This window comes from Taeniopygia guttata, chromosome 4 (genome assembly GCF_048771995.1).
Source record: "Taeniopygia guttata chromosome 4, bTaeGut7.mat, whole genome shotgun sequence".
Taxonomy (NCBI): Eukaryota; Metazoa; Chordata; class Aves; order Passeriformes; family Estrildidae; genus Taeniopygia; species Taeniopygia guttata.
The window spans coordinates 11,818,608-11,845,588 of NC_133028.1; the positions used below are offsets into that span (position 1 = coordinate 11,818,608).

Sequence of the window (26,981 nt, forward strand, 5' to 3'; positions counted from 1 at the left end):
TCAATTAAACTCAAAGTTTATTCCAAAATTAATTTTTCTTTCATTAACAGCAGTAGGATGTTTTTCAAGATCATCACTTGTATCTTGAAACAAAATTTCAAAGATGTTACCTATTCACCTGAAATACATCATCAAACATTACTGAACCTGAAAGTATACAAAGAAAGTCCTTATTTCCTTTGGATGAACAGTTACTATAAAGTCTTCTGAGGTCTCTGTGCTGTTGAAGAATCCTGTAAAACACAAAAGCATTGGTAATTTATTAAAGCAGCTTTACTCAAATGGACATGTTATTCTATCACATCAGTTTTAACTCATCCCTTCCCTAAAAGCTGGAGTTTGAGCAGATTCTCCTCCCTAAAACTCAAAGTAGTATAGAACCTAAGATGTACCCACTCATAATATTAAAATATACAATAATTTCACTTCTTTTCATACACTGACTCACACAGAAAATGTACAATGACTCTCCATGCATCTGCTCTTCATCATGAATAAAGAGCAAGCAAGCTCCAAGCTGCAGGTCAAATAGAGCCCTAAACTCTCACCTAGCCCATTCCAAAACCTCTGCAAGCTCTTTACAAGGCACAATATGTATGTAAGTGACAGTAAGGACATTGTCCAAGCAACTAATGGGAATGAAAAATAAAATGAGGTCACCCACAGCATTGAATATGAGTGTCAGCCCTAACTTGAATCATATCCATAGAGTCCTTTAAGCTGATTACAGCAGAGATTTTTAACTGCAGCTGTGTGTTTTTCTGCAGCACAGGCTTAAACTTACATAAACACAACTCATCAGCATCTGACAAAATCAATCTGTGTCACAAGTGTGAATTCATAAAGTAGACACTTCTATCTGGACAAAAAAAACTCCAGAAAGATTCCAAGCTTTTTAACATTTCTAGGCAAAACAAGCTATCAGATAAATACAAAAGTCTGGTACTTGCAGGGAATCTTGGCTAAATGTTCCTACCTGCAGGCTGTGACAGGTACCAGGTCTGTCATCCAGAACAACAATGCATTTCTAATCTTGCAATTTTTAAAAATATTTTTAAGTAGACTGATCATCAAGTTTTAACTGTCAACAACAATGTGGACACCAGCCACCTTATTCCACCTACTTTTGCCTGGATATTGTGCAGTCTTCCATTTCCACCGCTCCAAAGTGTTCACATCCCAGGTGCCTGTGAGGGATCGCTCTTCCACTGCCATCACCGAGCCCAATCCCTTTAGCAAAGACTGTGAGTAAAGAGAACACCCGGGATCAAATGAGGGTTCATAGACAATAGTATCAACTCACCAGCCTAGTACAGAGTAAGACCAGATAGATTTTTCAACTCTAGCATTGGCCTGTTAATTGGAGCAGAGACTTTAAAAATCTGCAAGGTCATGCAGCACAAGGGCAAATACAGATTCACCAGGCTTCAAGCTAAGAAGCTGAGGTGCTGAAAGCTTCCTCTGCATTGCACTACAGAGTCTATTAAAAGGGCTGAAACTTTTTACTAAAACAAAGAATCCTACACATTGTTGCCCATGTTTCTGTCATGACAATCAAAATAATAAACTGCTGCCATGGAATATAAAGTAATCTATTTCCATAGGAAAGATCAAATAAACATGAAAGTGAAAAAAGTGAGTACATGAGGGAGGTGACAAAGTTTGAACAACTCACAGAAATAAATTGTAGAAAAATAATTGCAAAAAAGTTTTCCTTTAACCCTGTCCAAGATTCATTAATTATAGGTACAGTTTTCAATAACTACAGAAGCAACGAAACCAAATCCTACTCTCTGCACTGCAAAGAAGAGGTACTGCAGGAAGTGTTACACTACCAACAGCTCAGCAGAACTGTATTTAGATCTTCATGCTGTGCCAATGTGTGAAGTTGCAAAGCCAAGTAAGAAGAAAAAGGGTCACTTCCCTCTGAGCTAAAGTTCTAGTAATACATTTGTATCCATCTTTGTGTACTTTATAGCACATGGGATGTGGCATTCCAGAACCATTTCTCTCTGGAATAACAGCATCTTACTTGGCGTTCTGTCTTGAAGGGTTAGATTTACCTTTAGATCTACCATCACAGGCTGAGACAGCACAGGATCCTCTCCAACTTCATACAAGTGTCTAATTCTTAGCAGGACACGACTGAAATCTGCATCACCTTGCTTCTGTTCACCTTCAAAAGAAATCAAAATGCATAGATTTTCTTACTTTAAAATTAAAATCTTTAAATTTTTTTTTAAACTTTCAACTCTCATAATTTAAACTTAGTTCTTATTTTTTAAAGTCAGCAAGAGGACTAATATCAGGAAATACCCGGCTCCCACGTTGAAAGGAATATCACTAACAGGCATGACAAACAGGAGACATATTTTACTACTCGAGCAGAAAAATAATACAGCACAATTAACTTCCTTGGATGAGGAAATTAACACTTTGAATAAATAAAAATACTAGCCACAGAAGAGAGAAAAAAAGAAAACCAACTTATTTAAGTGTAAGATTCAGCCACCTTTTGGAAGGCACCTACCCATGCGGATGCTGCGGACCTGCTCTGCATGATTAGAGCTGTACCTCCACCCTGGAATGCTCAGAGTCTGGAGATGAAGATTAGGTGGCACAGTTACAGGCAAATCATGGACTGAATTCTGCTGAAGTTGTCTGGGTAGCTTTGGTTTATCTCCTCCATGGAAAATAAAAAGAAACAAACATTAAACATCCATCACACACACAAGCCTGGCTAGGGCACTGTGGAAGTGTAAAAGGCTTTGTTGCTTATCCTACCAAGGCAGAGGCAAAGTAAATTATATGCTGTCTTCTCCAAGGCCTTCCAAGATACTAGGCAGAAAGCAGCATGATTTTAGCTGCTAGAAAAGTGTATCAGAGCTTTTCATAAAACAAATTTCACTTCAGTTTGAAGTTGCTATTTCACTACCAGGCTTCAGTTTTAGTTGGTAATGTGAACAAATATTTTTAAAAAAATAGTCCAAAAATGGTCATTAAGGACTCAGCATCCAGGAAGCTGATATATGGTGCACTACCTACCTACTAATTCCCTGTGTGAACATTTTGTCCTCATTAGATGCTTTAAAATTCATTTTCCTCTGCAAGTAGAGATAATTGTATAACAAGAGAAACATTTCATATACTTGGATAATATCCATGTTTGAAATTAATGCAAAGTAATTAGCAGGCTCTAAATCTGTCTCCTAATTCACTATATACTAACTGTGCCTCAAAGGAGGCTTGAAGTCTGCATTTAAAAACTCAACAGCATAAATCAAAGCAACATAAACAAGCCATTCATATGCTAAAGGTAGCATAGGAAACTGAATGATTACCTGATAATGCTCCAAACATTACTACTGGCCTATGCTCTAATGCCAGTCCACTTGTCCGATACAAAGTATTGGTGGCAGCCTTGGTTCCTAAAATAAGCCAAATGACAGGGCGAACCACTGAAGAGTCATTCAAAGTGAGATTGTTGTTCAGGTCATACTCAAGGTTGTTCCATAGTCTCCTGTGCAGCATCACCTGTGTTGGGAAAGTAAATGTCACAACAGGAATCAGCCATCAGGCTTTACTTACATTATCAGCAGCCATGAAATTATGCCCACATAGAAAAATAAATAAAAATTTATACTTTACCTCAATTTGTCCATTCCCTTGACTTGATACACCATGAGCTCTTTCTGCAAGCAGCATCAGCCTCGTGGTATCATCTTCAATGTAGGCAGTCTGGACCATAGGGTAATAGTTCTGAAAACACACAGCAAACCATGCAGAGATAATATTAACACAGGAAACAGCAACAGAGAACAAAGATAAGACACAACTGACTTTGGATTCCACATTTGTGCCTACCCGAGCCACTGTGTTATTCACATACGCCTCAAATGGTCTTTTCTGCATCTGATACCCATTGTTGTCAGTGTAGAGAAGTTGTCTGGTGTTCAAATTCGTGCTTGTTCTTAGAATAGCTTCACGATTTAATTCCAGTGGCCCAACACTGTATTCTTGCTCTATCCTATGGCAAAGCAGCTTCCCATCGTAGCCTTCTGGTACTGAATATAGCCTGGTGTACACTGCATATATATAGTCCTGAGAAGTAACATTGCTATAAAAATGAGAGGAAGGATGCAGAGTTTGTAAGGTGGAGCAGTTGACTGGTTATGATAAAACTTGCAAGGCACTCATGATGTCATCCTACATAGACAACTTTCTTGAACATTTTCTATTTATTTAATGTACAATTATTTTTAATTTCAATTTAACTTTCAAATATACAGATATCCAACCAGAATAAGTGAAATCCTGTAATTTTCCTTCACATTACAAATGTCAGGATTATTCCTCATTTGATGACAAAGGCTCTGTTTTTCTCAAAATTAACTACAAATTTGAAAATTATTATGACTCCCTAAGCAACATATTTCCATTGTACAGAATACATGCATTTTTTCAATCTGCATGACATCAACTTTGGTGCAAGAATTCCACAGTACTTTCCAAAGGTCCTTTTCAAATACAATCCTTGAGCAATGCCATGTAAAGCAAAAGACTTCAACCAAACAACCAGATTTAAAAGGAGGTGAAGAGTTTATAGACTGATATAATTTTACCACAGAGAATAAGTTAATCAGGGGTCAGAGTGACCTTATAAAGCATTATTTTCTCCTTTCTCTAATTTGTGTTCAAGATATTCACAGTTATGAAAATGTATCATTACGTCCGACTTCCATCCATGTAAGAGATTAGCTGCAATATTAATTGAGTTGTACAGAACCAGTTTCTCAACAGAAGTTGCAGTAAAAAATGTACTCCAGAGGATCACCCTAAACTATCTCCACATCCCTCCCTCCCTCCTGCAGCAATATGTGCTCTGGAAGTTGGCCCATGTGAACCTCATGAAGTTCAGCACGACTAATGCAAGGTCCTGCACCTGTGTCAGGGCAATCCCAAGCACAAACACAGGCTGGGCAGAGCCGGGCTGCAGAGCAGCCCCAAGGAGAAGGAATTGGAGGTGTTGGTTAATAAGAAACTCAACATGAGGTGGAAAATGTGTGCTCACAGCCCAGTAACCCCAACTTGTCCTGGGCTGCCTCCAAAGCAGTACAGCCAGCAGGTCAAGGGGGGCTTTCTGCCCCTCTGCTTCCCCTTCATGCGACCCCAGCCACAGAACTGCATCCAGCTCTGGGGCCTCAACGTGGGACACACAAGGACCTGCTGGAATGAGCTCAGAGGAGCGCTACAAAGATGACCAGAGGGCTGGAGCATCTCTGCTATGATGACAGTTTAAGACTGTTCAGCCTGGAGAAGAGAAGGCTCTGGAGAGACCTTGGGGCAGCCTTCCAGTATCTGAAGGGGACCTACAAGAGAGCTGGAGAGGTACTTTTGACAAGGGCATGCAGTGATAGAACAGGGGAAATGCCTTTAAACTTAAAAAGAGCAGGTTTAGATAGATGTTAGGAAGAAATTCCTTGCTCTGAGGGTAGCAAGACACTGTTGCAGAGAAACTGTGGATGCTCCATCCCTGGGGGCTCTGGCTCTGGCCCTGAAGGTTGGATGGGACTTTGAGCAACCTGGTCTAGTGGAAGGTGTCCCTGCAGGGGGTTTGGAACTGGCTCTTTACAGTCCTTCTAACACCAACAATTCTATGATTCTGTGATTTACAAGAGGTGCTTCCTCAGCAGTACATTCAGCAAATGTAAGACAGTTCTTTTGTCTAAATCCTAAACAGTACAAGTACACAAGAGCTCACTATTTAGGAGCAACTGTACAGAAGTAACCTAATACATATTCAAACATTCCAGTGAAGCTGTAATGGTGCTGTACCTGTAGAAATACTGCCGGATCTCTGTCATCAAGTTTCCAGACATCACTTCCAATCCCACTGCTTTTGATACTGGAACAGCTGAAGAGTTTGGAGCAAATAAGTAGTTATCTGAAACAGGTCCTTTCTTTGTATCTCCATTTATGTGGTACTCAAGGAACTCCTGGGTGAACTGGACAGTCTGGTTAGTCTCCCTGAGAATCCACAGAAGAGTAAAAATTATATAACTTACAAACACATTTTGTACATGATAAATGCAAAGCTGAACAGCAACAGGAATGAGGCTAGAAATGTAAGGACAAAAAACTGGTTCTTCACAATTAATTGATTTTGTGAGACTGAGTAAATGAGGACAGCAAAGAATTAAAGTGCTTCCCATTAAGATATACATCAGTTTGTAAGCAAATGTAATTTCTCTCTAATTTTCTATTTTTGTAGAAGAGAAACATCTTAAGATTAAACATCATCTATATTGCCTCACTGTTTTCATGCCAGAGCTGCTACAGGATTAAAACTACCCATTTCACAAGAATGAGGTACACTGCATTGCTCCAATGAATAATTAGGTTCATTGAACTTTGTAGCTTGGTAAAATCAGCATGATGCAAGTTTCCATGTCTAACAGTGGTAACAATACAGGATAGAACAATCAACAGGATAGAAACATTTACAATCACTCACTGCCTACTGTATTTCCTCCTCTCTCCACTGAAGCTTACAGTTTAGCTATTCATAACTTATTATCACCATTTTTAGAAAGTCATATGAAGGCAATTTAAGATGCTGCTCTCTGCTACCTGCTCTGCCTTTGGCAACTTGCTGTGAAAACAGGAAAAATCACTTCATCTAGCATATAAATTTATACTGCTAAACATTTTATCTCGTGTTAATACAGCTACCCATGATTTGTAACACTATCCAAGTGTTTTCTACTACTTCTCTTATGAGGCACTTTTAGTGCAGGGGCAGGATCTAGAAGTTCTAACTGTTGCAGTTGAATGTAAAAGGCTCCTCAATTGAAGATCCCAATTTTTTCAACCTTTCCTCCCATTCTGACCTGTGAAGCCTCATTCTTTCCCATTATCCCACTGCAAACTTTCTGAAACTCAAGTATTTTGAGCTTGTGAAGAAAGTGAATGTCTCATGTCCCCTACATGCTGAATTCCAGCTCTTGCTGCCTGCCAGAAAACGATGGAGAAACCTGGAATCTGAATTTAGATTTTCCTTCTTCCACACTATATTTCTCATAGATCTGGAGGCAGTTATGATCTGGAGGCACTCTGAGAAAATACTTACTCCAGGGCTCTTAGTTAAGGTCCTGCTATACTTCTAAAGCTGATTTTAAAAATATTGGACAACAAGTTCTAGCTCTAGGAGGCAGAATTATGAATAAAACTGCCAAGGTGAAAGAGATCTAGCCATCACCATGCCAGTGGCAAAGGGGTCAAATATTCCATCAGTATATAATAGGTGACAATCTGAACCTGAGCAGGCAAAATGCAGCACAACTGCACTGAAGCTGAAGAAATTGTGCCAATTTCCATCAGCTGAGAAAGGCCACCTGAAAACTTCAAATTTCACCTAAATCTTGATAATTCTTCCATTTTTTCCTACCTGATTAAATGGAAATTCCTTAGTTAAAAGTTTCCTTTCAAACTGTTTTGTAGCTTTCTACCACAGAAAGAGTGATATAGGACTTGCAAAACGCTACTTAGTATAAGTAAGCTCTTACTTTATCACTTAAGGCTCATTGTGCAGCTGCAGTGTATGTGCTTCTTAGTAATTTTAAATAAAAATGCACATTCATAACCCTCTTTTGTTCTAAAGTACACTGAAACTCTGCTGATATACTGGTTATTACTGTGATATGTCATCTCAGACCAACTGCAAAGTTGAACAGGGCAACACAGAATTAGTATGGAATCATGCCTCTGCTAGTGTTGAAGTGTCCTGTAAATAACGCATGTGAAGTGGGGATAAAAAAGAATTTTAAAGACCATAAAGAACATTTTGTTGAGTCTTGGAATTAAGACACATAATACAAATTTTTGGACTTATTTTTATGAAGTGTTTTAAAAAATCTGAAACATTATTGAAACAAGCAGGCAATCTCACCTGTCTGTAATGCTGTGCATCAGGTTTGTGTTTTGATCAAACACGATCTGGTAGCAGCTGTTAACCACAGGAAACAACTGCTGCCTTTGCTGCCCTGCACGAGTCAAGTCCCTCCGCTGGTACTTGATTGAGCTCCCAATAAAGGCAGACTGCTTACCATCCAAGGGTTTAATACTGTATTTTCTGTAGCTCAGACCACTTATTGCAACTAGAATATACAGATCATAGGTAGATGGGGATTCCACAGAGCTTTGAACCTGTACATTAGCATACACAAAAATGCTTCATTACCAAAAATTAATTAGCAAGGCAATTACCTTCATGTGTTGTAAGCCCTAAATTATAAAAACTAGCTTCTACTATAATAAGATTTTAAACATGCCATTCTTATAATTCTAAATTATAATGTAGATCCATGCTGCTTTTAATTGGGAGCCTGGTGAACTTGGATTAAGCTGAGACTTTCTAGTGAAGCAAGACCATGTGCCATCCCAAAGAGACTGATGGTTTCCAGATAAAGGCAGTATGCTCTTATGCCATCCCATGTACAGGAACAAGGGATAGCTGCTGTGCCTCACCACCTGACTACAATGTACCTTCATGCATGGTCACAGTTGTAAGCCACAGGTCACAGAAACCGTGCAGCTGGCAGAATTTGCTGAGCTATCTGCCATCTCAGGGACAGAGGGGAGCATCTGGAATTGTGTCAGGCCTCTTCAGGCCTTATGTGCAGGAAGCATTCCTGGAGATTTATCAAGCCACTGATGATGATGCATTCTGTACAGCAGATGCTCCTGAGAAGGGCCAGTGCTAGCTCTCACTTGAGGCCACTTTCTTCCCTCCCATGGAACAGCTGGCTGTGTCCTGGAGCTTGGCTATGACAGGATGAACCATCAAATGGCAGCTGACTGACACCGGTTTCTAAGACCTGCATTTCTTAATTCTCTTCTTCTCCCTCTCCAAGTCACTCTGTCAGTTGTACAAATAGGGCTGTCGATTGTAAGGCAGTGCTTCAACATAAAAGGATTTATTTGAAACAGCGTTTTTTACAGAAAGAAAAATAAGGTAAGAAGCACCAGGTCACAGACAGCAGACATGCAAAGGACAAACCAAACACACTACAAGAGTAGCAAGTCCTTTTGGAGAGTAAAAAAAGTCTCTCTGTTGAGACAACAGGCAAGTAAAAACAACAGTTGAAGGACAAGTGGGAAAATCCCACTTCAACAGGAGGTAGATCTAGTTAAAGAAAACTGACAAGTGAGGAAAAAAGTAACAAAGAGAAACAAAGTTGAAGTACCTGTGCTGGCACAGAATATCCTAGTTCATCATATACACTCATTGCCTCACTGCTGACAGAAACTGTGACAAAGGTAGTGATGTTCCATGCCAGTGGGTTATAGACAACGACATACAGGTCAACGTCTGTAGCACCTTCGTGCAAGCAAACAAAACTTGCAGTCACTACATTATGTATTTTTAAAATGTGGTATTAAAATGTATTTAAGAAATCTGCCTAGGTACAGCTATCTTACAAAATTTTAACACAAAACCCTGCAGTAAAACTTCATGATTGAAAAAAGGAAAGCATTTTATGGTCCTTCATTAAAACCTCTTCTGCTTTATTCTTCTATTCTCTGCCCAATCAAAAAAGACTATGTATTCAGAAAATAACACCTGAGTTTAATGTAAATGCATCATGTGAAGATAAGCTGCTTACAACTCCTTGTTATGTAATATTAACTTTATCAGAGTTATACAGAAGATCAAATGAGAAGCCTAATTTAAAAACAGCCCTGTAAAAATCCAAATCGGTCTGTTGCACAGCCCACGGCACTGCTTACATCTGACAGTTTAAAAAGTTTCCAAAGTCAAGATAAAAGGAAGTGTAAAGTCTTTAGAACAGACTTCTTAAAAATACTTTTACATTTTTTACACAAGCTGGCAGTACATTGTAGCAAGAACATTTCTTGACTGACTGTGCTCCTTATCATGTAATACTCTTGTTGCAGAGTAAAGCTACTTTAGTGACTGCTCTGATCTGCACCTCTTCCTCCCCTTGTTTTATATTTGAAGTCTGAATCTGAGAGCCAGATCTAACATATGCACTGAGGTAGAGTTCTGTCTAACACACTGAGAAATCCTGACTCTTATAAGGCAAACACGATTTTCTAGCTATGGTTTACAGAACTTAGATGTACATAATATGTTGTACTGGAGGAAAACATGATAGCTTTCATAAGGTAGCTAGAAAATTGGAAAAGCTGTGCAAAAGTACCTGGTTTTTCGGAGCCTTTAGTGTAAACAGAAGAATAGAGCTCTCCATTCTTCTTTGCATTGTTGATATCAAAGATTATGGAAGCCATTAGCTTCTTTACGTTGAATATTCCATACATCAAGTTATTCATGTACATGTCCCTCACCTTGGGAGACTCTGTGCCTGTTATACCATCGTGGTGCTGGACCTTGTATTGAAAAGTAATTTGAAAAGTGCAAAAGGATGACAATTTCAGGTTTGCATTTGTATTAACATAATAGTCAACTAAACTTCTGACACACAACTTAAAACAATAAGGGATGACAGCTATATTTAGAGGGAAAAACCAAACAAGTTACCAAAGCCAAGAATGCAGCAAATATACTGTAACAAGACAGGTTTTTCACTTTGTACTTAGATCTGGTCATTTCCTTAGCAGACAAAACAATTATTAACAGCAAAAGCACTGAGGACTGCAAATGGTTAATGATACACGATTAATCACTTAGCTGCTGAACTTTGAAGAAACAAATCTGTCCTTCCTGTTCTAACTAGCAGAAGTAGAGATTATCAGTAGTTTTCAATTAGTTCAATTTTTCTTTGGTTTTTATTTACTTTTAAGAACAGTTTTGTAAATAACAAAACTAACACTAAGAAAAGGAATTTTGTATGCAAAGTTTGAAACCACATACTCTCACCAGTTGAAGAAAACATTTGCCAGTAACCATGATGCATTGTTAAGGGGCTGAAGTCATGTTTCAAGGCAATTTTTTGAAAAATTGCTTTATTTTTACTTATGACTTGGAAAAGGGGGAAGTTATTTCCTAAAATATAAAAGCAATTTTGACACACTCCAGGTGAAATGCTCATGCAAACTTCATTTGGAAAATAAACATTTTCATTCAAAGTAGAAAATAAATAAATAAAGATTTTAAATCAAAGTAGAAAATAAATCAATTAAGATTTCTATCAAAGTAGAAATTAAATCAATCTTTACCTCTGAAACTGCCCATCTAAGACTCTGAAGTTGCTTTAAGGCTTTACATTTGCAAATAGAACCTTCTGGGTGTTTCTGGACATATTGTGTGAAAAAGGACTCTCCAGCATAAAGCAGCGAACTTGCTCTCCTTGCAATTCCTTTTAATGTGCTCCGAGAAGTATAAAACCCAGTCCATGCTTGGAATGGCTCTGTTTAGAGTGGAACAGATCCAATACACATCAAAATACCACTTCATTTATTCTTCTTCTACTACTACTACTGTTCAGCTTTTTACATGAATCTTACTGGGGATTTATACAGCAGCCATCAAGTAGAAAGGTCATAAAGCCTACAAAGAAACTCAGCCAGGAACATGCATTTTGAAAAACTATCATCTCTCCTACAAGCCTAGTAACAGGTAAGTCTGATACAAAGCCAGTACCAACCAAGTTAACCTGTGTTTATGGAAATTTCTTCCTTGTGGATCTGCACAAAAGAATTTTCAAAGTTTCACTGAACCATATGTTATAATTAGTTGTTAGTAAAATACATTATAATCTTTGGTAATTGCTTGATACACACACACTAAATTTCAACCTTTCAGTCAAAGGGGTTTAGTTTGAATTTAATTTCTTCAAACTGGAGTAGAAATAGTGATGTGATGACTTCAAACTACTGCAGCACCTCAAACTACATCAAAAGATGCCCTCAAGTGGTTACTAGAAAGTATTTCAACATTCTGTTTGTGTTCGTGTTTCAGTAGCCCACAGAATGAACTAGGAAAACAATTTGTTTTTAAAACCTCCAAAACTCTCCTTAGGGGTGGCAGTGTGTGTTTGTTGTTTTGGTTTTTTTGTTTTGTTTTGTTTTTGTTTGTTTGGGGGCAATTTCTTTTAAAATACATTAGTGAGAAATGGGTTTTCCAAAAAGAAGTTGCAGAAAGTGTTTTCCAAAGAGCATACATGCAAAAGTAATAATCTGCTATCAGCCCAAGATCAAAGGCAACAATTAGAAAATAGGATATTTTGCTCAAAAACCTCCAGGATACATTATTTTTGGACTGAAAGGTGCTAGAAGTTTCAGCAGAATCAATTCAATTTTAGCTTTAAATGTTACAAACAGAAGAACCCCACATACATATCAACACAGTACAATGAATGCAGGGTAGAAGGAAATGCTTATCTGGGACTTAAAACTTGAGTTTCCATATATCATAAATGACACTGAGCCGAATAACTGACTCACAAAAAATGGGCATAGCAAGAATAAGAGAGGATTAATCATCAAGAAGTAAAACAGCATGTGGGTGAAAGTGCACTAAAATCTATACTGCAATTACAAGGCACAGAAAGTCATTTGGGGAAAAAACTACATCTCTGTGTGGGCACCCACTTGGAATACTGAAGGTGCTGCTATTATGCAAGCCAATAGCAATTGAAGCCTGCAGGTAAATTATGCCAAAAGATAAAGGAAAGAGCCCAGATGTAAAAGGATATTAGTGGTTAGAACTGGCAATGCTTTTATCAGTAAGTTGTTAAGTATGATCCCTGGAGGGAGATGAAGGAGTCAGGGATCAGTCTATGCTATGATTCACAGGAAGCAATGGTTATTTTTATTAATTGAAAAGTTAACAGACACATTACAGAACAGCCTGAAATATACGTACACGACCAAAAAGTGTGATGAAGCAGTGGTAGCTACAGTTACACAGAGAGGTTTTTTAATGAAATCAATGGTATTTTAATAATAAACCAGGCAATAAAATAAATTAATGAGTTTAGAAATTGAGAAATTGGCTGTGTCTTCTCTCGGCCTACTTTGATATGAGGTCTAAAAGGGTAAATTTATTAGGGAAAAGAATTAAAGGGATGCTGGGTATGGCATGATTTTTTTTGTCTTTTTCTAGTACTTTTCAGCTCTGCTTGAAAAGCTAAGTCAGTGCAGCATGTAAGATGCAAGTAAGCAACAAGGAGCAGCAAAGAACTTCTGTAACACTGTATTACAAAATTTCAGAAATACTGACCATATTTTTACTTGTTTAGACTTCAATTGTAAGAGAATTCTTTCCCACCCCAGAATTTCAAAGTGTTTTCTTTAATGAAAAGGCAAGACTTTCTCATACAGAAGACTTTAGGGGTTCATCCAAATTAGTATTTTGTTTGGATCAGGTGATCCTTACCTAGTATGCTTTGCTTTATAGAAAAGATTGGATTTGGAGCTCACTAACTGGATTCCTGATGGATGCAACAAGCATTCATGAGTATTCAAGTCTATATGACCAGATTATATATTTCCTGCAATTACTTAGAGTGTGGACACCAAATCCTCAACATCAGCTGTTTCACTGTGAGAACCCCCATCCCACTGTAGTAACACAGAACTACCCCAAGAGCTTTCAGATTGTCTCGGTCCCTTGGCTACCTGTAGCTTCTCCAGACATTCACAGATCACTCCACATCACATCTTCCCCCTCTGGTCTAAGCTATGTATAATCCAGTTCTTTTAAACAGTAAAAATGGGACATTGATCTATTTGGCCACACTCATATTTTTTTTACACAACTAAGTTGGGATCAACTCATCTGTTGATGACACCTCATAGAGTGAACAAATTTATCAGAAGGCATTTTTCTTCTTTATTGCTCATTTTCACTTATAAAAATTTTACATCTGCCCATTTGAGGCTGACACTAGGTGGCTGTGAACTTAATTACCTGTTGAATATGGAAGAAAGTCTTGAGAGTCCCGAATTTCCCATGTAAGATTCCTGCTATAAACTGCTTGGAAGTATTCACTGACAGTGGAGTACTGGACAGTCACTCCAAACTCAGCAGAATGCTTGTTAATGTAATCCATCAACAGGTCCATGTTAGAGTACTGAACAGATGCATTAAAGAACTGCTTGTCACAGCCCTGAAATTCCAAATGCAGAACAGCCAAATCACTTTGGGTCACATAATTAAGGAGGATAATTTTAAACTCTAGTTTATGTTCCATGGGTATTTCTTTTGATTTTGACTGCCCATATAACTGATATTACTTACAAAACTATCAAGACTGGGCAGGGTTACCTGCACAGATTGTCTGTAATCATGAAAATATAATGAAAAAGCATAGAGTTTTAGAGCCACTCTCTACTTCTTTACATACCATTATCACAAGCACAGAAATCCATGAGTTTTCTTACATTACTGCAAAACTGTGGGTTTGCATCTAGATGTTAGGGATTTATTTGTACTATTAAAAATTTCTCCCCATTCCAGCACAATTTTCACTATAGCACAGCTACAGAGTGTTATATTCGACTTCTCATTCTCTACAAAAATAATAAATTCAATATAAACAAGTGTCATAAACAAAGGAGAAAAACAAATCAGTGACTCATCAGTCAGAAAAAGTTTTTTTCTTTGTAACAACAGATATTGTGGTGAAATAGTCCACAAAGAACACACATAATCCTTTAATACTGTAATTATGAGACCTACAGCATCCATTAAAATTAGAAACCAGACTGTACATTCAGTTTAGGCAAAGTTATTCTTTCCTAAGGACTCGAAAACAGCAAGAGCACATCAGTGCTATGTGTACGTGTAGGACGTAATTAACACAGCATATTGCTGAAGAAAGTGTTTGGGTGACCAAGCTGGGATAAGTTTGCTTATGGTTCTACCTAAAATACAAAGAAAATGATTATACCTCTGTTAGGAAAGACCATGTATACATTCTTTCCTATAATGCTATAATTTTGTTAACACTGAGTTTTGTTGAGCTAAGCAGTTAAAAAAGGAGGTAAAAGACTTGGTAGACAACTGGCAGACTATACAAGGAAATTTTATATTATACTAGTCAGTCATTTGGACCACAATTATTAGAAAAACATTGCATGCCACGTGGTTTGTACCAGCATTTCTGCAGTACCTACTGCAGCAAGAACCTTCCATTTACACTCTGGTGTGTAGCTGCCTCTTGTAAAGCAAACACTGACCAGGCACTTACCCATGGCCACAACACCTCCCCTGTCCGGAACCAGGCTGCTCTCTCCTTGATGTTTGCCACCATGGTTTGTGCATACAGGTGGAGGTTAGCATCTGTAACAGGGAGACTCATGTTTGGATAAACACCATCTTTTGGTGGATCTGGGAAAGTTGCAAATCCATTCCAAAAAAATCCCGACCTAAGTAGAAGCAGAAAGCAGTAAGCTGTAAATGGGATTACTCAGCTGGGAAAAACATATCAAAAGGTATAAAATGGGAAAAAGAGGCAAAAAATTCAGTTTATATCCATTGCTACTATTTAGGTTTAAGTATTTATTTGGGGGTGGAGGTAGGGGGAAGAGTCTCCAGTTTTCTTTCAATACTGTGCAGCTTTTCAAGTCCCTGCTGCTTGCTGGCACAGAACAAAGAAACCATAGGACAAACCAGCAAGTTTTGTAACAATGAGGATGTTCCCCCAAGCAGACTTGATTTTCAAAGAGTATTTTACTGGATTAGCCAGTAAGCAAAATAAATTTTTCAAAAGTTCTTAAATTTCTTCACAAAATAAATGGCAATTTTTTGTTGCTTTAGTTTATACATGGACAATAGATACAATCTCAGCTCAAGATAATGCTGAAAATCTCCCATAGAAAATCAATTAGCAATAGCCAAGTCCCTACTGAGCTTCCTGGAGCTTTCAAATCTTCCAGACAGAGAAAATAGACCTAGTCCTGCTTTGGACATTTTCTATTTAGAGTAATTAATTTGTTTCACATTTTTATTCTATTTTTGTAATAAGGACTGATATTGTAAGTCACTGTATTATAAGTAGATGAAAGCCTCCTGGTGTAAGAAAACAAATCTGTAAATATTTAGAGGTATTTTTAATGCTTGTCAGTACCAAGTGTCACTTCTGAGAATTCAACTGTTAGGTAGTGAGCAAACTTCATTTATTATGGTGGAAAGCTAATAATCCTTACTCAGATCTAGAGAGTCTAGACATCTCCTTGACCTACCACAGGTCAAGAGAAAGCAGTAGGATACTTTTGAAAGAAAACAGTCGAAGAAAATGCTTAAACCCCAATAATATAAACTCTCAGAAGTGACCAACATTTCTGCATATTTGGAAAATCTTTGGACCTGTTTGAAAAAGGCAAATGTGATGGAGTACAGTAGCTGTACTGATCCATAACATGGGTGAAGATCTCCTGTCTTGCAGATAAGGAAGGAGAGCCCTGCCATACAAACTGAAGCTTCTGAAAAACAACAACAAAAAAAGAAACCATTACCCTTGATGACAATCACAGAAGTACATCATTAACAACTTAAGACTTCAGAGTTCCCATCTTCCCTTCCACCACTTCTAATGCCTGCAAGTGGTTTTTCTGAAGATCCAATGCCAATGGTACCCCAGGCAAGGTCCCACACTATATACAGGAGGCCACATCAGTGCCTCTTTCCATCAGAATGGATGCAGGATGACAGGAGGCAGCACACTGCCAGCACACTAAGATCCAGAGATAAGCATGGGTTTTCACACCTATTATACCTCAGTTGTTTCAATGGAAGCTGAACACCTCTAAGCTAGAAAAGATCCAAATGTAGTCTGACTGGGAGTGGGAATCAATGTTTAACTGATGTTATTGTTTAAATTCTACTGAAGTAGAATTTTACTGTTTTGGAAGCCTTCAGACTGTTGAGGGCCAGAAAAAAAAACAACTAGCCAGGCAAAGATCAAAAGGTCATAAAAGATTTTAACAAAAAGGAAGAACTGCAAATCATTGCAAACACAAGGTGGTAAGTCCAGTCTTCACTAAATTCAACTTGTCTTCTTCAGAGACACCTGAGTTTTACCCAAGATCCATAAAAACTGCCCAGTGCCCAGAACACAGTGGTGAAAATCCCTTATTTTCACATAATGTAGCGAGTAAAACTCATGACAGATCAGAGTCCAACACAGTGATATGAAAAGTATTTATTGTGTATGGGACACTGTGCAAGAGAAGGCAGAACAGGAAAGAAAACCTGAATTCAGCAAAACCATGACTAGCTGCCACTTTAACTGAACTAGTATCATTAATTTTACAGGCACAAATAAATGTTCTGAGCCTGACAACACTGTGTCCAAAGGTTACACTTTAAAATTGCTCACATAAAGCAAGATTCTCTCAGGGAAAGCTGGAACTCCTAGATGTCTCTGCTTCAAACACCTAATTCAGTGTCCATTTAGACTTGCCCATTTGCCACATTTTTTGTCTTCTTCAGGCTAGACTACATTTTATCACTGACCACAAGTCATGAAGACATTAATTGACCATATAAAACAGATTTAATATGTGCTCACCATTACCACATGCCATCAGCATGTCCCATTTAAACAAGAAATACCTACATTTTCTTACCCAGATGACAGAGATTCTTATCTTAATGTCATGGTTTAGATTACTGTAAGTAGAGGTCAGCAATGGTTTCATTCCTAAGGGTATTTTTACCTTGTTTTTCTGCATGTCAGCCTTCAGATCATAGTCAATACGAGAAATAAGATGAGCATTGAAACCAGCCAGAGCAAAAAGAGTTGGTGTTGTAGCTGAAGCTCCAAAAGGATCAACATGCCAAGAAAACTGAGGCCTGAAGCCAAAAGTTTCATACAAAAACCCGTGACCTTCTGCAAAGCAAAATTTGTTTAAGTTAGGAACACTTCTAAAAGTTGATTTCGTAAGTTTCATAGGTATATTGTGATACAGGTAAGCACTTAAAGGACACCTTCTTGTTGCTGTTTCCCAAAGCATTCAAAGTTTTGGGAATTTAATGATTCACACCAAATAGTTTCATACTGACAATGTTTATATTGTTATGCTGAATGTAACTTACTAACATTATACAAGATTATAACAAAAAGGAATTATTATTAGAGACAGGTCTCGGAAAAAGTACATAGCTACAGACTAGGTTAAGGCTAATAGCCAGGTTGGAATCTGCATGAAAACAACAACCTGGAGTTTAGTTTAAGTTTGCTTAAAAAACATAAAACCCATTCTCAGAAAATTTTAGTCTCATATTAATGGCAAAGGGACAGTGAATCAAGCCATCCACTAAACAAAACTAGCATGAATATGATTATCAGTCATATGAAAAGAAAAAGCCAAAGGTTAATAGTGAACTTGATACTTGATGTTATTTACAACTAATGTTACTAATATAGAAATGAGTTTTGAAGAAAGAAACCCCCAAACTGGGAAAGCCCAGACAATAGCATGAACCCAGAAAAATAATTTAAATCAAAGTAAAACTATCAGGAAAACAGTAGGTTTTATTTGGAACTCGGGTATATTGCACTTGGATACTCATAAAAAAAAAAATTGCAGATCATTATTTCATAGTTACAGAATTATGCTCAGAACTATCTGAAAATACAATCATATCTTCCCTGGAATAACTTTACTTCAAATTTTAATATCACTTTTGAATAAGTGAGGCTTCAAGGCCTCTCTTCACTTCATCTTCCCCATGGTTGATGTCTTCCTTAGCTAAAATATTCACAACGTGTTTCAGTATTCTGATAGCGACATATTTGAAACAGGGTTTTCTAGGCTCCTCCTAAACACTGGAATTCTGGACAGACAAGAGAAGACATAAAATCTAGACCACAAATATCTGCACTGGCTTTGTTGTCTCAACTAGAACTCCACACAATCAATTTTCTTTTATGTACTCAAACTGAATAAAGGGTTCAAGACAAACAAATGAGAATTTTAAAATACATTAATACTTTTGTTCCTGGTTAATAAATTACCAAACCTGAAATTTATTTTTTTAAAATAAAGGTTATGTTTACACAGAACGAAATGTTATATTAGAAATAATGGGGTTTTCAGCTAACTACAATGAATAGAAAAGCTGTGTTTAACAAAAGAACTCTTCAACCATTTTAGTATTGTATTTGGAGAAGTCCTAGGTACAGTGCTCTAAGCCCATAAAGCAATCTTTAAACATGGGAGTAAGATAAGAGCAAAAAAAAGTCCATGTCCTCTGCTCCTCTTAACCAGAGTGTAGGTACAGAAGCAGCTGCTAATCCTGTGCTCCTGATAAACACTGACAAGAAAGGAACAAGGCCACTGGTGTTGGGCAGTTAGATGCAGAAAATAACAGAAGTGTTTTCTGTCCTTTACTGTCCCATGTAGAAGCACAGGCAGAGTTTCCATCAGCCATGGCAGCTGGTGCTAACACATCCCCTCCCTCGTGGCATAAAGCAGACATCTCTAGCACAGTGGTGGGATCAGTTATCCTTTTTCTGTTTGCACTGACCAATGCAAACAAACCCATGTACTACACGACTCTTTAAACCACCAGATGGACAGGTGTAACATACAAATGTTAGAAGATTAAAATGGCAAACAGCGCATCTCTTGGAAATATGCACCTCTTTCTAAGAGAAAATGAAAATTATTACAAATGGGAGTTTCGTCATCAAGGAAGTCTTTCAACTAATTTTAGTTGACCTCAGTGACATTCCCTGTGCCCCATTCTCCAGAAGACCTTGCCTAAACAACTTCCCTGCACTCTGAATTGCTACCAGGTATTTTCTTGAGGAGTGTTTCATATGCTCAATTTCACCATAACTATCTCCCCAGGAACTTTGCTCTCAAACACACACACACACAAAAAGCCTCTGCTCCAAACAAGTTTATACCTGACAAACCAGCTTTTGGTAACCTTTGTGCCTGCTGCAGAACTGTCATGTCAAAACTAATGGGTTTTGTTTTTAGCAATGATTTTTATACAAATAACACACTAGCCAGTAAAAAAAAAATAAGAAATGCTTTAATTAGCTCTTCAGAAGTTCGAAATTAATAGCAATTTTGGAGTGGAAAAAATGAAAACCAAACAAAATCTCCAAGGTCATTACAATGAAAAATAAAAGTTAAATGGAAATATGCATACCCGTCAACTGTAAAATTTGATCATCAATTAGTGTCACAGCTTCATCATGCATCACTTGCCCTCCAATGACAAATTCCAGTTGTCCCTCCTGAAGCAAATGATGGACCTATGATATTGAAATTAAGACACAGAACAGAAGCATCATTTCAGTCTTATCCAGGAAGGTTGCAAATTCATTTGATATCACAGCACATTACCTAGACACAGCATTTGTCAAGAAGGCATCTAGGACATAAAGTGAGATAAAAGTGAGATACAGGGCTGTCTGTACTGAGGCTATCTAAAGGAGAATGACAGAGAAAAAAAAGTATTTCAATGTGCTGCACAGTGCACTGATTTATCCAGCTTACACTGAAACCAGGTAACAGGAACAAAGGCTGCCAGGTAGACACTGACCTTCTGGTGTTTCTCAGCAGTGCTGTTATTGTGCCTTTTTACACTGTCTGAACACCAGACACTGCACTGGCAGCAGCCTGTAATCCTGCCTCAAGGCAGCTAGAGCTGGAGGATTAAAACAGAAGATAGTAATGCTTCTCCCAAAATCCTCCTGCTGCATCCAGCTTGGCTTAGGGAAGGCACTTGGTGGCTGGATGAGGGAGCAATATGCAATTCCTTGCAAGCAGCAATGGAGCCCCAGGCAAGCAGTAATATATACAGGCTCCAAGGATTTTAGCTGGAAACTAGATCTGTGGGATTCAGGAGAGAGACAGACAATGCCATCCCACCATGGTCACAAACATCTCTCCTCTACACCCTATGCATCTATCTTGCCTTTGGGGTACAGAAAAGTTGCTCAACTTGTGACTGACAGAATGCTTTATTAAGAAATAGTTATTCCACAGGTCTGCCTGCCTGAATAACCCACTGCTAACCTTAATGTCTGCTCTTTTTCCTAGTTTAAAAAATGTCTACATATTACAACCTGCTCTAGTTTTGATGCTGGCTTTTTTTTGGTGGCGGGTGGGGGGCGGTTGGGTTGCTTTTTCTTGGGGGGCAAGGGGGAGTTTAATTTCGGCTCCTAGAAACAACAGGTATGCTGACAAGTACAGCCTTCTGCAAATGCTCGATGAAGTGGGGGGTGGGGTTTGGAGGAGGAAGAAATAGTCTATGTCCCTTTCTAAAAGTGTTAGGAGTCTTCTGGTTTTATTTTAGTTACTTCACAAATTCAGAGATATCTCAAACTTCCCATAATTAAAGTTTATGCAAATACGTATTCTAACCCTCAACATTTTTTTTTTAAATCTGTCATGTAGGATGCCATTTTTAGAGCTATTATGTTTATTTTCCCAGGAACCTTCAGTGTCTACTCAGATAGGATGCCAGATTGTCAATTTTGATTATAATCATTTCTCTCCTTCACAATGTTGTGAAAATGCTTCAGGGCTCAGCATTCCTAAATTAGTTCCAGCTGACTGTGGTGACTGATTAGTATGCTGGGAGACCAGATAACTGATATCTGGTGTCAGCACAGAACTGGCCCTGACCTACATGAAAAGAATCTGTAATTATTATCCCCCATTTGGATGGATGTCCAAAATACACCTCTGATCCAAACCTGGGGCCACAGAATTGTTTTTTTAATGTAAGTTTTGTGTACCACTGAGAGGCTGGAAACACAAGAAAAATAATTCAAGCAATTTAAGTAATGTCCAATCTTCTGTCTCCCCAAAAAAATAGAAGAAAACAGTATCTGTAAAGACAAGCACTTTTTCTGATCAGAAGAAAAAGGAAGGCGGAATGAAGGAAACAGAAGCAGTAGTACTATAAGCAGCAGGATGCTATAGTGTTAGAACATATCTGTGATCCTTGGGCCCATAATACCATTAACTCACACCTACAAACCAGACAGAAGTGGCTACACATCTTTTTTTCCCATAGTTAAAGCACCCAGACATCAACCCACAGTAAGGAGGTAGGAATGGTTCACACAAGAAAATTCAGTGTAAACAACATGATAAGAACAACAAGGTTCCCATCTGGCTGAATACTGCTGCAGTACATATCACCCTTACATATTCTCTTGTTTGGAAGAGGTTTTACAACAACTTCTGTGAGCCAGACAGAAGTTTGATAGGAGGATCCATGTTTACCCCTGAAAGAATTTTCTACCAAGGTCGTTGACATGGAAATCAAGAAAGAAAGAAGGATAAATAATAGAAAACTGCAAATGTCTGTTCCAATAAGCACCTTGTTTGTCTTTGGTGACCAATGAGTAAAGTGTAAACCTATGAGTTTTTGTAAGAATGTATAAAAAGCATGAGCATGCATACTATAATAAAAACAATTTGAAGCCTTCTGAAAATGGAGTGTGTTACTGTGTATTGTGACCGTCTCAACTATAACACCCAGGCCGTACCTTTTACTAGTTTTTAATGCTATTGTTCCAATACAAAGCAGACACTTCAAAACAAACTAGAATTACATCCTGTATTCTAAGTAAACCACTAAATGACAAAAAAATTAAAACCAGAGTGCCTATACCACAGAAAATCATTAATGCTAGAGCTCAAGTGGAAAAAGCAGGGCAGTAACCAGAGCGACCTAATTTCAGGGACCAATATTTGTGACTTGCTAATGTTAAAAACAGATCATTTATCTGCAAATTAGAGTTTTAAAGTTAGACACACAGGTTTAAGAGAAATTTAGTTTTAAACATTTTAATTTTGAGAGAAGAAATTATAAAATAACTAGAGAACCGGCTGTACAATGCATAAAAGCAACAATTACAAATACCTAGGCTAAGAAACTAAAGCCTGAATCATAGGTACAAAATTTTGCACTACCAAGGTCAAACACGATGCACATTATTCTTCTGGATTCCACACAATAGCAGTAATAGATACTAGAAACATAGGCCTTGACTTGCATTTGAGTTATAGCAGCAGGACATACTTGAAATAAGATCAGCTTGCCTTTGAAAGTTGGAGGACTTTCTTATCCCTCTACGAAGCAGTTCCTATGCTATTTTCGTCCCCACTTACAGTACTGTTTTCTAATTTAACAAATCTACAAGAAAATTGTCCTACAACAGGCAACCATGGGCCCCCACAAAAACTGCTAACTGCCTAAACCCAGCAAAGTCTCTCCTGCAAAGATCAGCTGTGCACAGCTTGTTATTTGAATTTGGAACATAATAGAAGATTCAGAATAGTGAAGAACTACGTGGAAAAATACAGACAAGGTGTGTTTTCTGCACATTCAGAACTTTAAACAAACTGAAATGTAAAGAACTGTTGTTCGGACCTGGTAACAAAACAGACCACGGAGTTCTAAGTACCCATGGGAAGTTGCACCTGTACATCCTTTGGTTTTAGGATCCAAAATAAACAACCAGCTGCTAGCCTATCAGTCCAGTCTTTGATTCAGCATGTTTGTTTCATGTCAGAGGAAAGAAGAAGTGACAAATAAAACTCCACAATCACTGCCATTAAATGTACACTCACTGCTGTACTATGTGTGCTTACACATGGCAGGTTTTTGAGCAGTACTTAACTGGAAAGAACAAAAAGTTCCTTCTTGTGAGCAGTGATAGTTGTCAGATGTTTTAATGGATATTGGTGCGGCCAGTTTCAGGTTCACCCACATCTTAAAAGTAGCGTGCCCCCAGATAAGTAAGTTGCCAATGAAACAGGAACTGTAAAGTGTAAAAAATCTTCAGTGCAAAGGTTACTACCTCCTACTGCTCTAATCTATAGCTGGGGTTTAACCTCTTGCAACTGCCTTTAGAGTTAAGGTCCTTTAAGCACTAGATTTAGAGGCAGCTTACACTAGACCTGGGTAAAAAGCAAATGGTGCAGTACTTTGCCCCTGTTTATCCCCTGAAAAGAGTGAGAATTCTTTGTTAGTAGGAAGCATGGCTCTAGTGCAATTTACCTGCTGCTTCTGTGTATCTGTGGCTACCATATCCCACCAGAGTCGAAAGAATTCCTGCTCCACCGCAATAAATTTGCGCTGTTTTCCTTTCATTAGCTCTTCTATAACGGTAGTGTAGACATTTGCTGCATAAGCGTGCATACTTTCCTGAAAGGAAAAAAAAGGCAAATAAACTCTGTTTTACCTAAATTAAAAGGGCTGTTTTAAGCACTCATTGGGCTTGAAAAGAGAGATACCAAAAACCTCACATTTGTTGCACACTTCCTTTGTACCCTAAGAAAGATTGAGTTCTGCCTACATACAGCCTTTGGCCCTTCTGCTTCAGAAAACATCCTCCTGACTGGGAACCTGACTAGATCAAGGTGCAGCTTCTCCCAAGACCAGCACCAATATAGGCTTTCTTTCAGACACCCTGGGAACAGCTTTCCCCATTCCTCCTTGCTCACCTTAAATCACTGATGCCATAAACAACAATATTTTGCACCAACATAGTTAAAGGCCCCACATGCATGCTTCATTCTCCCATTCTAGCTCTTCTTTTGATGGCCTGAATTACCAGAATTGCTTCTTCAGAGTGAGTATGATGCTGCTCTGTGCATTACCAGTACAGTGCAGTGATGCATCTACTGTAAATTATACTATTATGAAAAATAACTCTATTTTGCTTGATGTTTTAAAAGAGAGTAAAACCAAGCTGGTAAAAGAATCTTAGAATGAGTTCAACTGTTGACACAGAAAGTGTGAGATTTTATGCATCTACCCTATCTTGCTCCTAGAACTACCTCTATTCCAGAATGAGGCCTATGGACTTTTATTGCAATGTAAATATGACAGCTGTACCCATCAAATAATCTACCACAGTGTCATATTCTATGATATGGTATCAAATTAACAACACCATGTTAATTCTGAAGTTGTGCACACGAAGAGATACCTTTTGCACACTTACCTCAACCAGAACAACTTTTGTTGACCAGATCTAGCCTGCCACCTTTTACTTAATTTTAAAGAAATTGAGAATGTCTAAAGACAACAGCCAACATCTTAGGATTTCCTGAGATGTCTGTCTTTCCTTGTAACAAAGTTATCTGCATGTTATTGGACAGTTATTCTACACTAACCATATAACACTTATCTAGTTAAACTACTGGTACTTAAGAACACTCACCACAAAATGTACATCCTAAAGTGGTTGACACATAGATCTCTCCCAACTGAAAAACCAATGGACATGCTATGTAAAACATGAATGCAGACTTTCAATTTAGGTAAATTTCCTACATGAAAATTACCATTTGAAACAAGGAGATGAGGTAATCCAAATCAGAAATTAACTTTTCCTAGCCCCTTGCTTTCCAAAACACAAACACACCTTTTTAACAATGCTCATGCCACTAGAAAAAGAAAAACATTTGAGTGTAGGAGGAATGGCTTTATGTAAACAAATTCTTCCTCAATTGTTTTCCCATTGGTTCATAAGAGTTTTTTGAAATCCAGATTATTAGATACTTAAAACAATGTGAAATTTTAACTAAGGATTTGAAGTTTCAGGTTTGTGTTATCTTATGCAATTTCCAAGTATGAGTTTGAAGTATTAGAGGAGAAATTAATTAATCTTTCCTAAAAAGGGGAGACAAAATACATGCACAGCAGAGATAGTGGGTGAGACACTAGGTCTTTTTTATTAGTTAGGCCTAATGCCATCTCACTCTAGTGACTGAAGTATTCACAGCATCTTCCACACATAAATTAAAACAATTCATAGTAACAAAGAAGAACTCAGGATTAGGACTTTGACTAACAAATGTAAAAGGTATCAGGCCCCACCTGACTAATTTTGCTCTGCATTTCATGAATTTAGCAAAAATTAGTTTGCTACTATACTTCAGAGGCTAGGCTCCAACCTTACCCTAGCCATCCTGGGATCTTGCTCTCCTCTCTTAAGAAATGACAGAAGGTTTCCCTGGGGTTTTGGCTTTGTAACAAGATAAACATAAAGACCATGAAAATCTGCCACATAAGCAAAGCCCCATCACACAGAATTAAGCATTTCCTAAGAAAAACCCCATCAGGAGCATCCTGCCGAACGCAGGCACACAGAAACCCACAGCTCAAGGGCAGGGCTCCTAGGCTGAGCATGCCTCCTCCAACGGAGGATCCCGAAACACCGGGGGATGGCGGGCACACCAGGCCGGGCACGGGGCAGGAGCTGCGCCGGCCAAGGGTCTGCGCCTTGCTCCGCAGGCGGGCGCGCCCCGGGAGCCCGGCGGCGGCGGCGGCGGCCCGGGGCCGGCCCCGTTACACGGCTCCGGGCAGCCCTGCCTGAGGGCACAGCCCTGCCTGCGGGCACAGCACTGCCTGAGGGCTCAGCCCTGCCTGCGGGCACAGCCCTGCCTGCGGGCACAGCCCCGGCCGCAGCGAACCTCCCCCACCCGTGCGGCGCCCCCGCCGACCTGCACGGTGTAAATCCAGCCGACGTCCATGTGGCTGTGGGCCACCACGAAGGCGCGCAGCTCGCCGCCGGCCCGCGGCAGGAGGGCGAGCAGCGGGAGCAGCGGCAGCAGCGGGATGCGCGGGGGAGCCATGGCTGCTACAGCGCTCCCGCCGCACTTCCGCGTCCCGCGGCACCGCCTCCCCGCCCGGAATTAAATAAATAAATAAATAAAAGAAGGGGCAGGAGTCTCGTGTGGAGCGGGAGGCTCCGAGGCCCGAGCGGCGACTCCGCCCTAGCCCCGAGCGGCGCTGCGGGTGCGTGAGGGCGCCGTAGCGGCGGTGAGGGCCGGAAAGCGCAGCCCCAGAGCGGGAATTCCGGACACAGTTTGGGTATTTGGAATTTGGGTAACACTGAGTTCTGCATCTTGGACATCTATAAATATTTCTTGTTTTCCTTTGAAATGAGAGGAAATTTTGTTTCGTGGTATTCTACTTCATTACGGATTATTGTCTGCATCTCTGAAGTTTTGGAATTGAAGAAGGGTTAAATTTTATGTGGTTGACCTTCTGATTCCGTTGA

General features: G+C 38.9%; 1 protein-coding gene across 1 annotated transcript; it reads right to left on the reverse strand.

Annotated features, from left to right (window-relative positions):
• MAN2B2 (mannosidase alpha class 2B member 2) lies at window positions 1–26,713 on the reverse strand. Its single transcript, XM_012573664.5, has 19 exons — window positions 26,422–26,713; window positions 23,969–24,115; window positions 20,096–20,201; window positions 17,647–17,819; window positions 16,295–16,410; window positions 15,177–15,354; window positions 13,895–14,093; window positions 11,200–11,390; window positions 10,224–10,410; window positions 9,246–9,379; window positions 7,949–8,205; window positions 5,836–6,027; window positions 3,865–4,117; window positions 3,649–3,759; window positions 3,342–3,534; window positions 2,531–2,683; window positions 2,064–2,176; window positions 1,125–1,242; window positions 1–233 (listed from the first exon to the last, which is right to left on the reverse strand). The coding sequence occupies exons 1-19, from the start codon at window positions 26,551–26,553 to the stop codon at window positions 139–141; spliced, it is 3,048 nt and encodes a 1,015-aa protein (XP_012429118.5). The 5' UTR covers window positions 26,554–26,713; the 3' UTR covers window positions 1–138.
• Window positions 26,714–26,981: the final 268 nt, after the last annotated feature.

Bases quoted from the DNA above. Each gene is read 5' to 3' on its own strand.
- MAN2B2 (XM_012573664.5), bottom strand. From the start codon at position 26,553: ATGGCTCCCCCGCGCATCCCGCTGCTGCCGCTGCTCCCGCTGCTCGCC. The intron at 17,820-20,095 runs GTATGCATATTT...TTTGCTTTGCAG, and splicing joins TCAAATTTTACAGTTGACGG to AAGGTCACGGGTTTTTGTAT. The intron at 14,094-15,176 runs GTAAGTGCCTGG...TTGGAATTTCAG, and splicing joins GGGAGGTGTTGTGGCCATGG to GGCTGTGACAAGCAGTTCTT.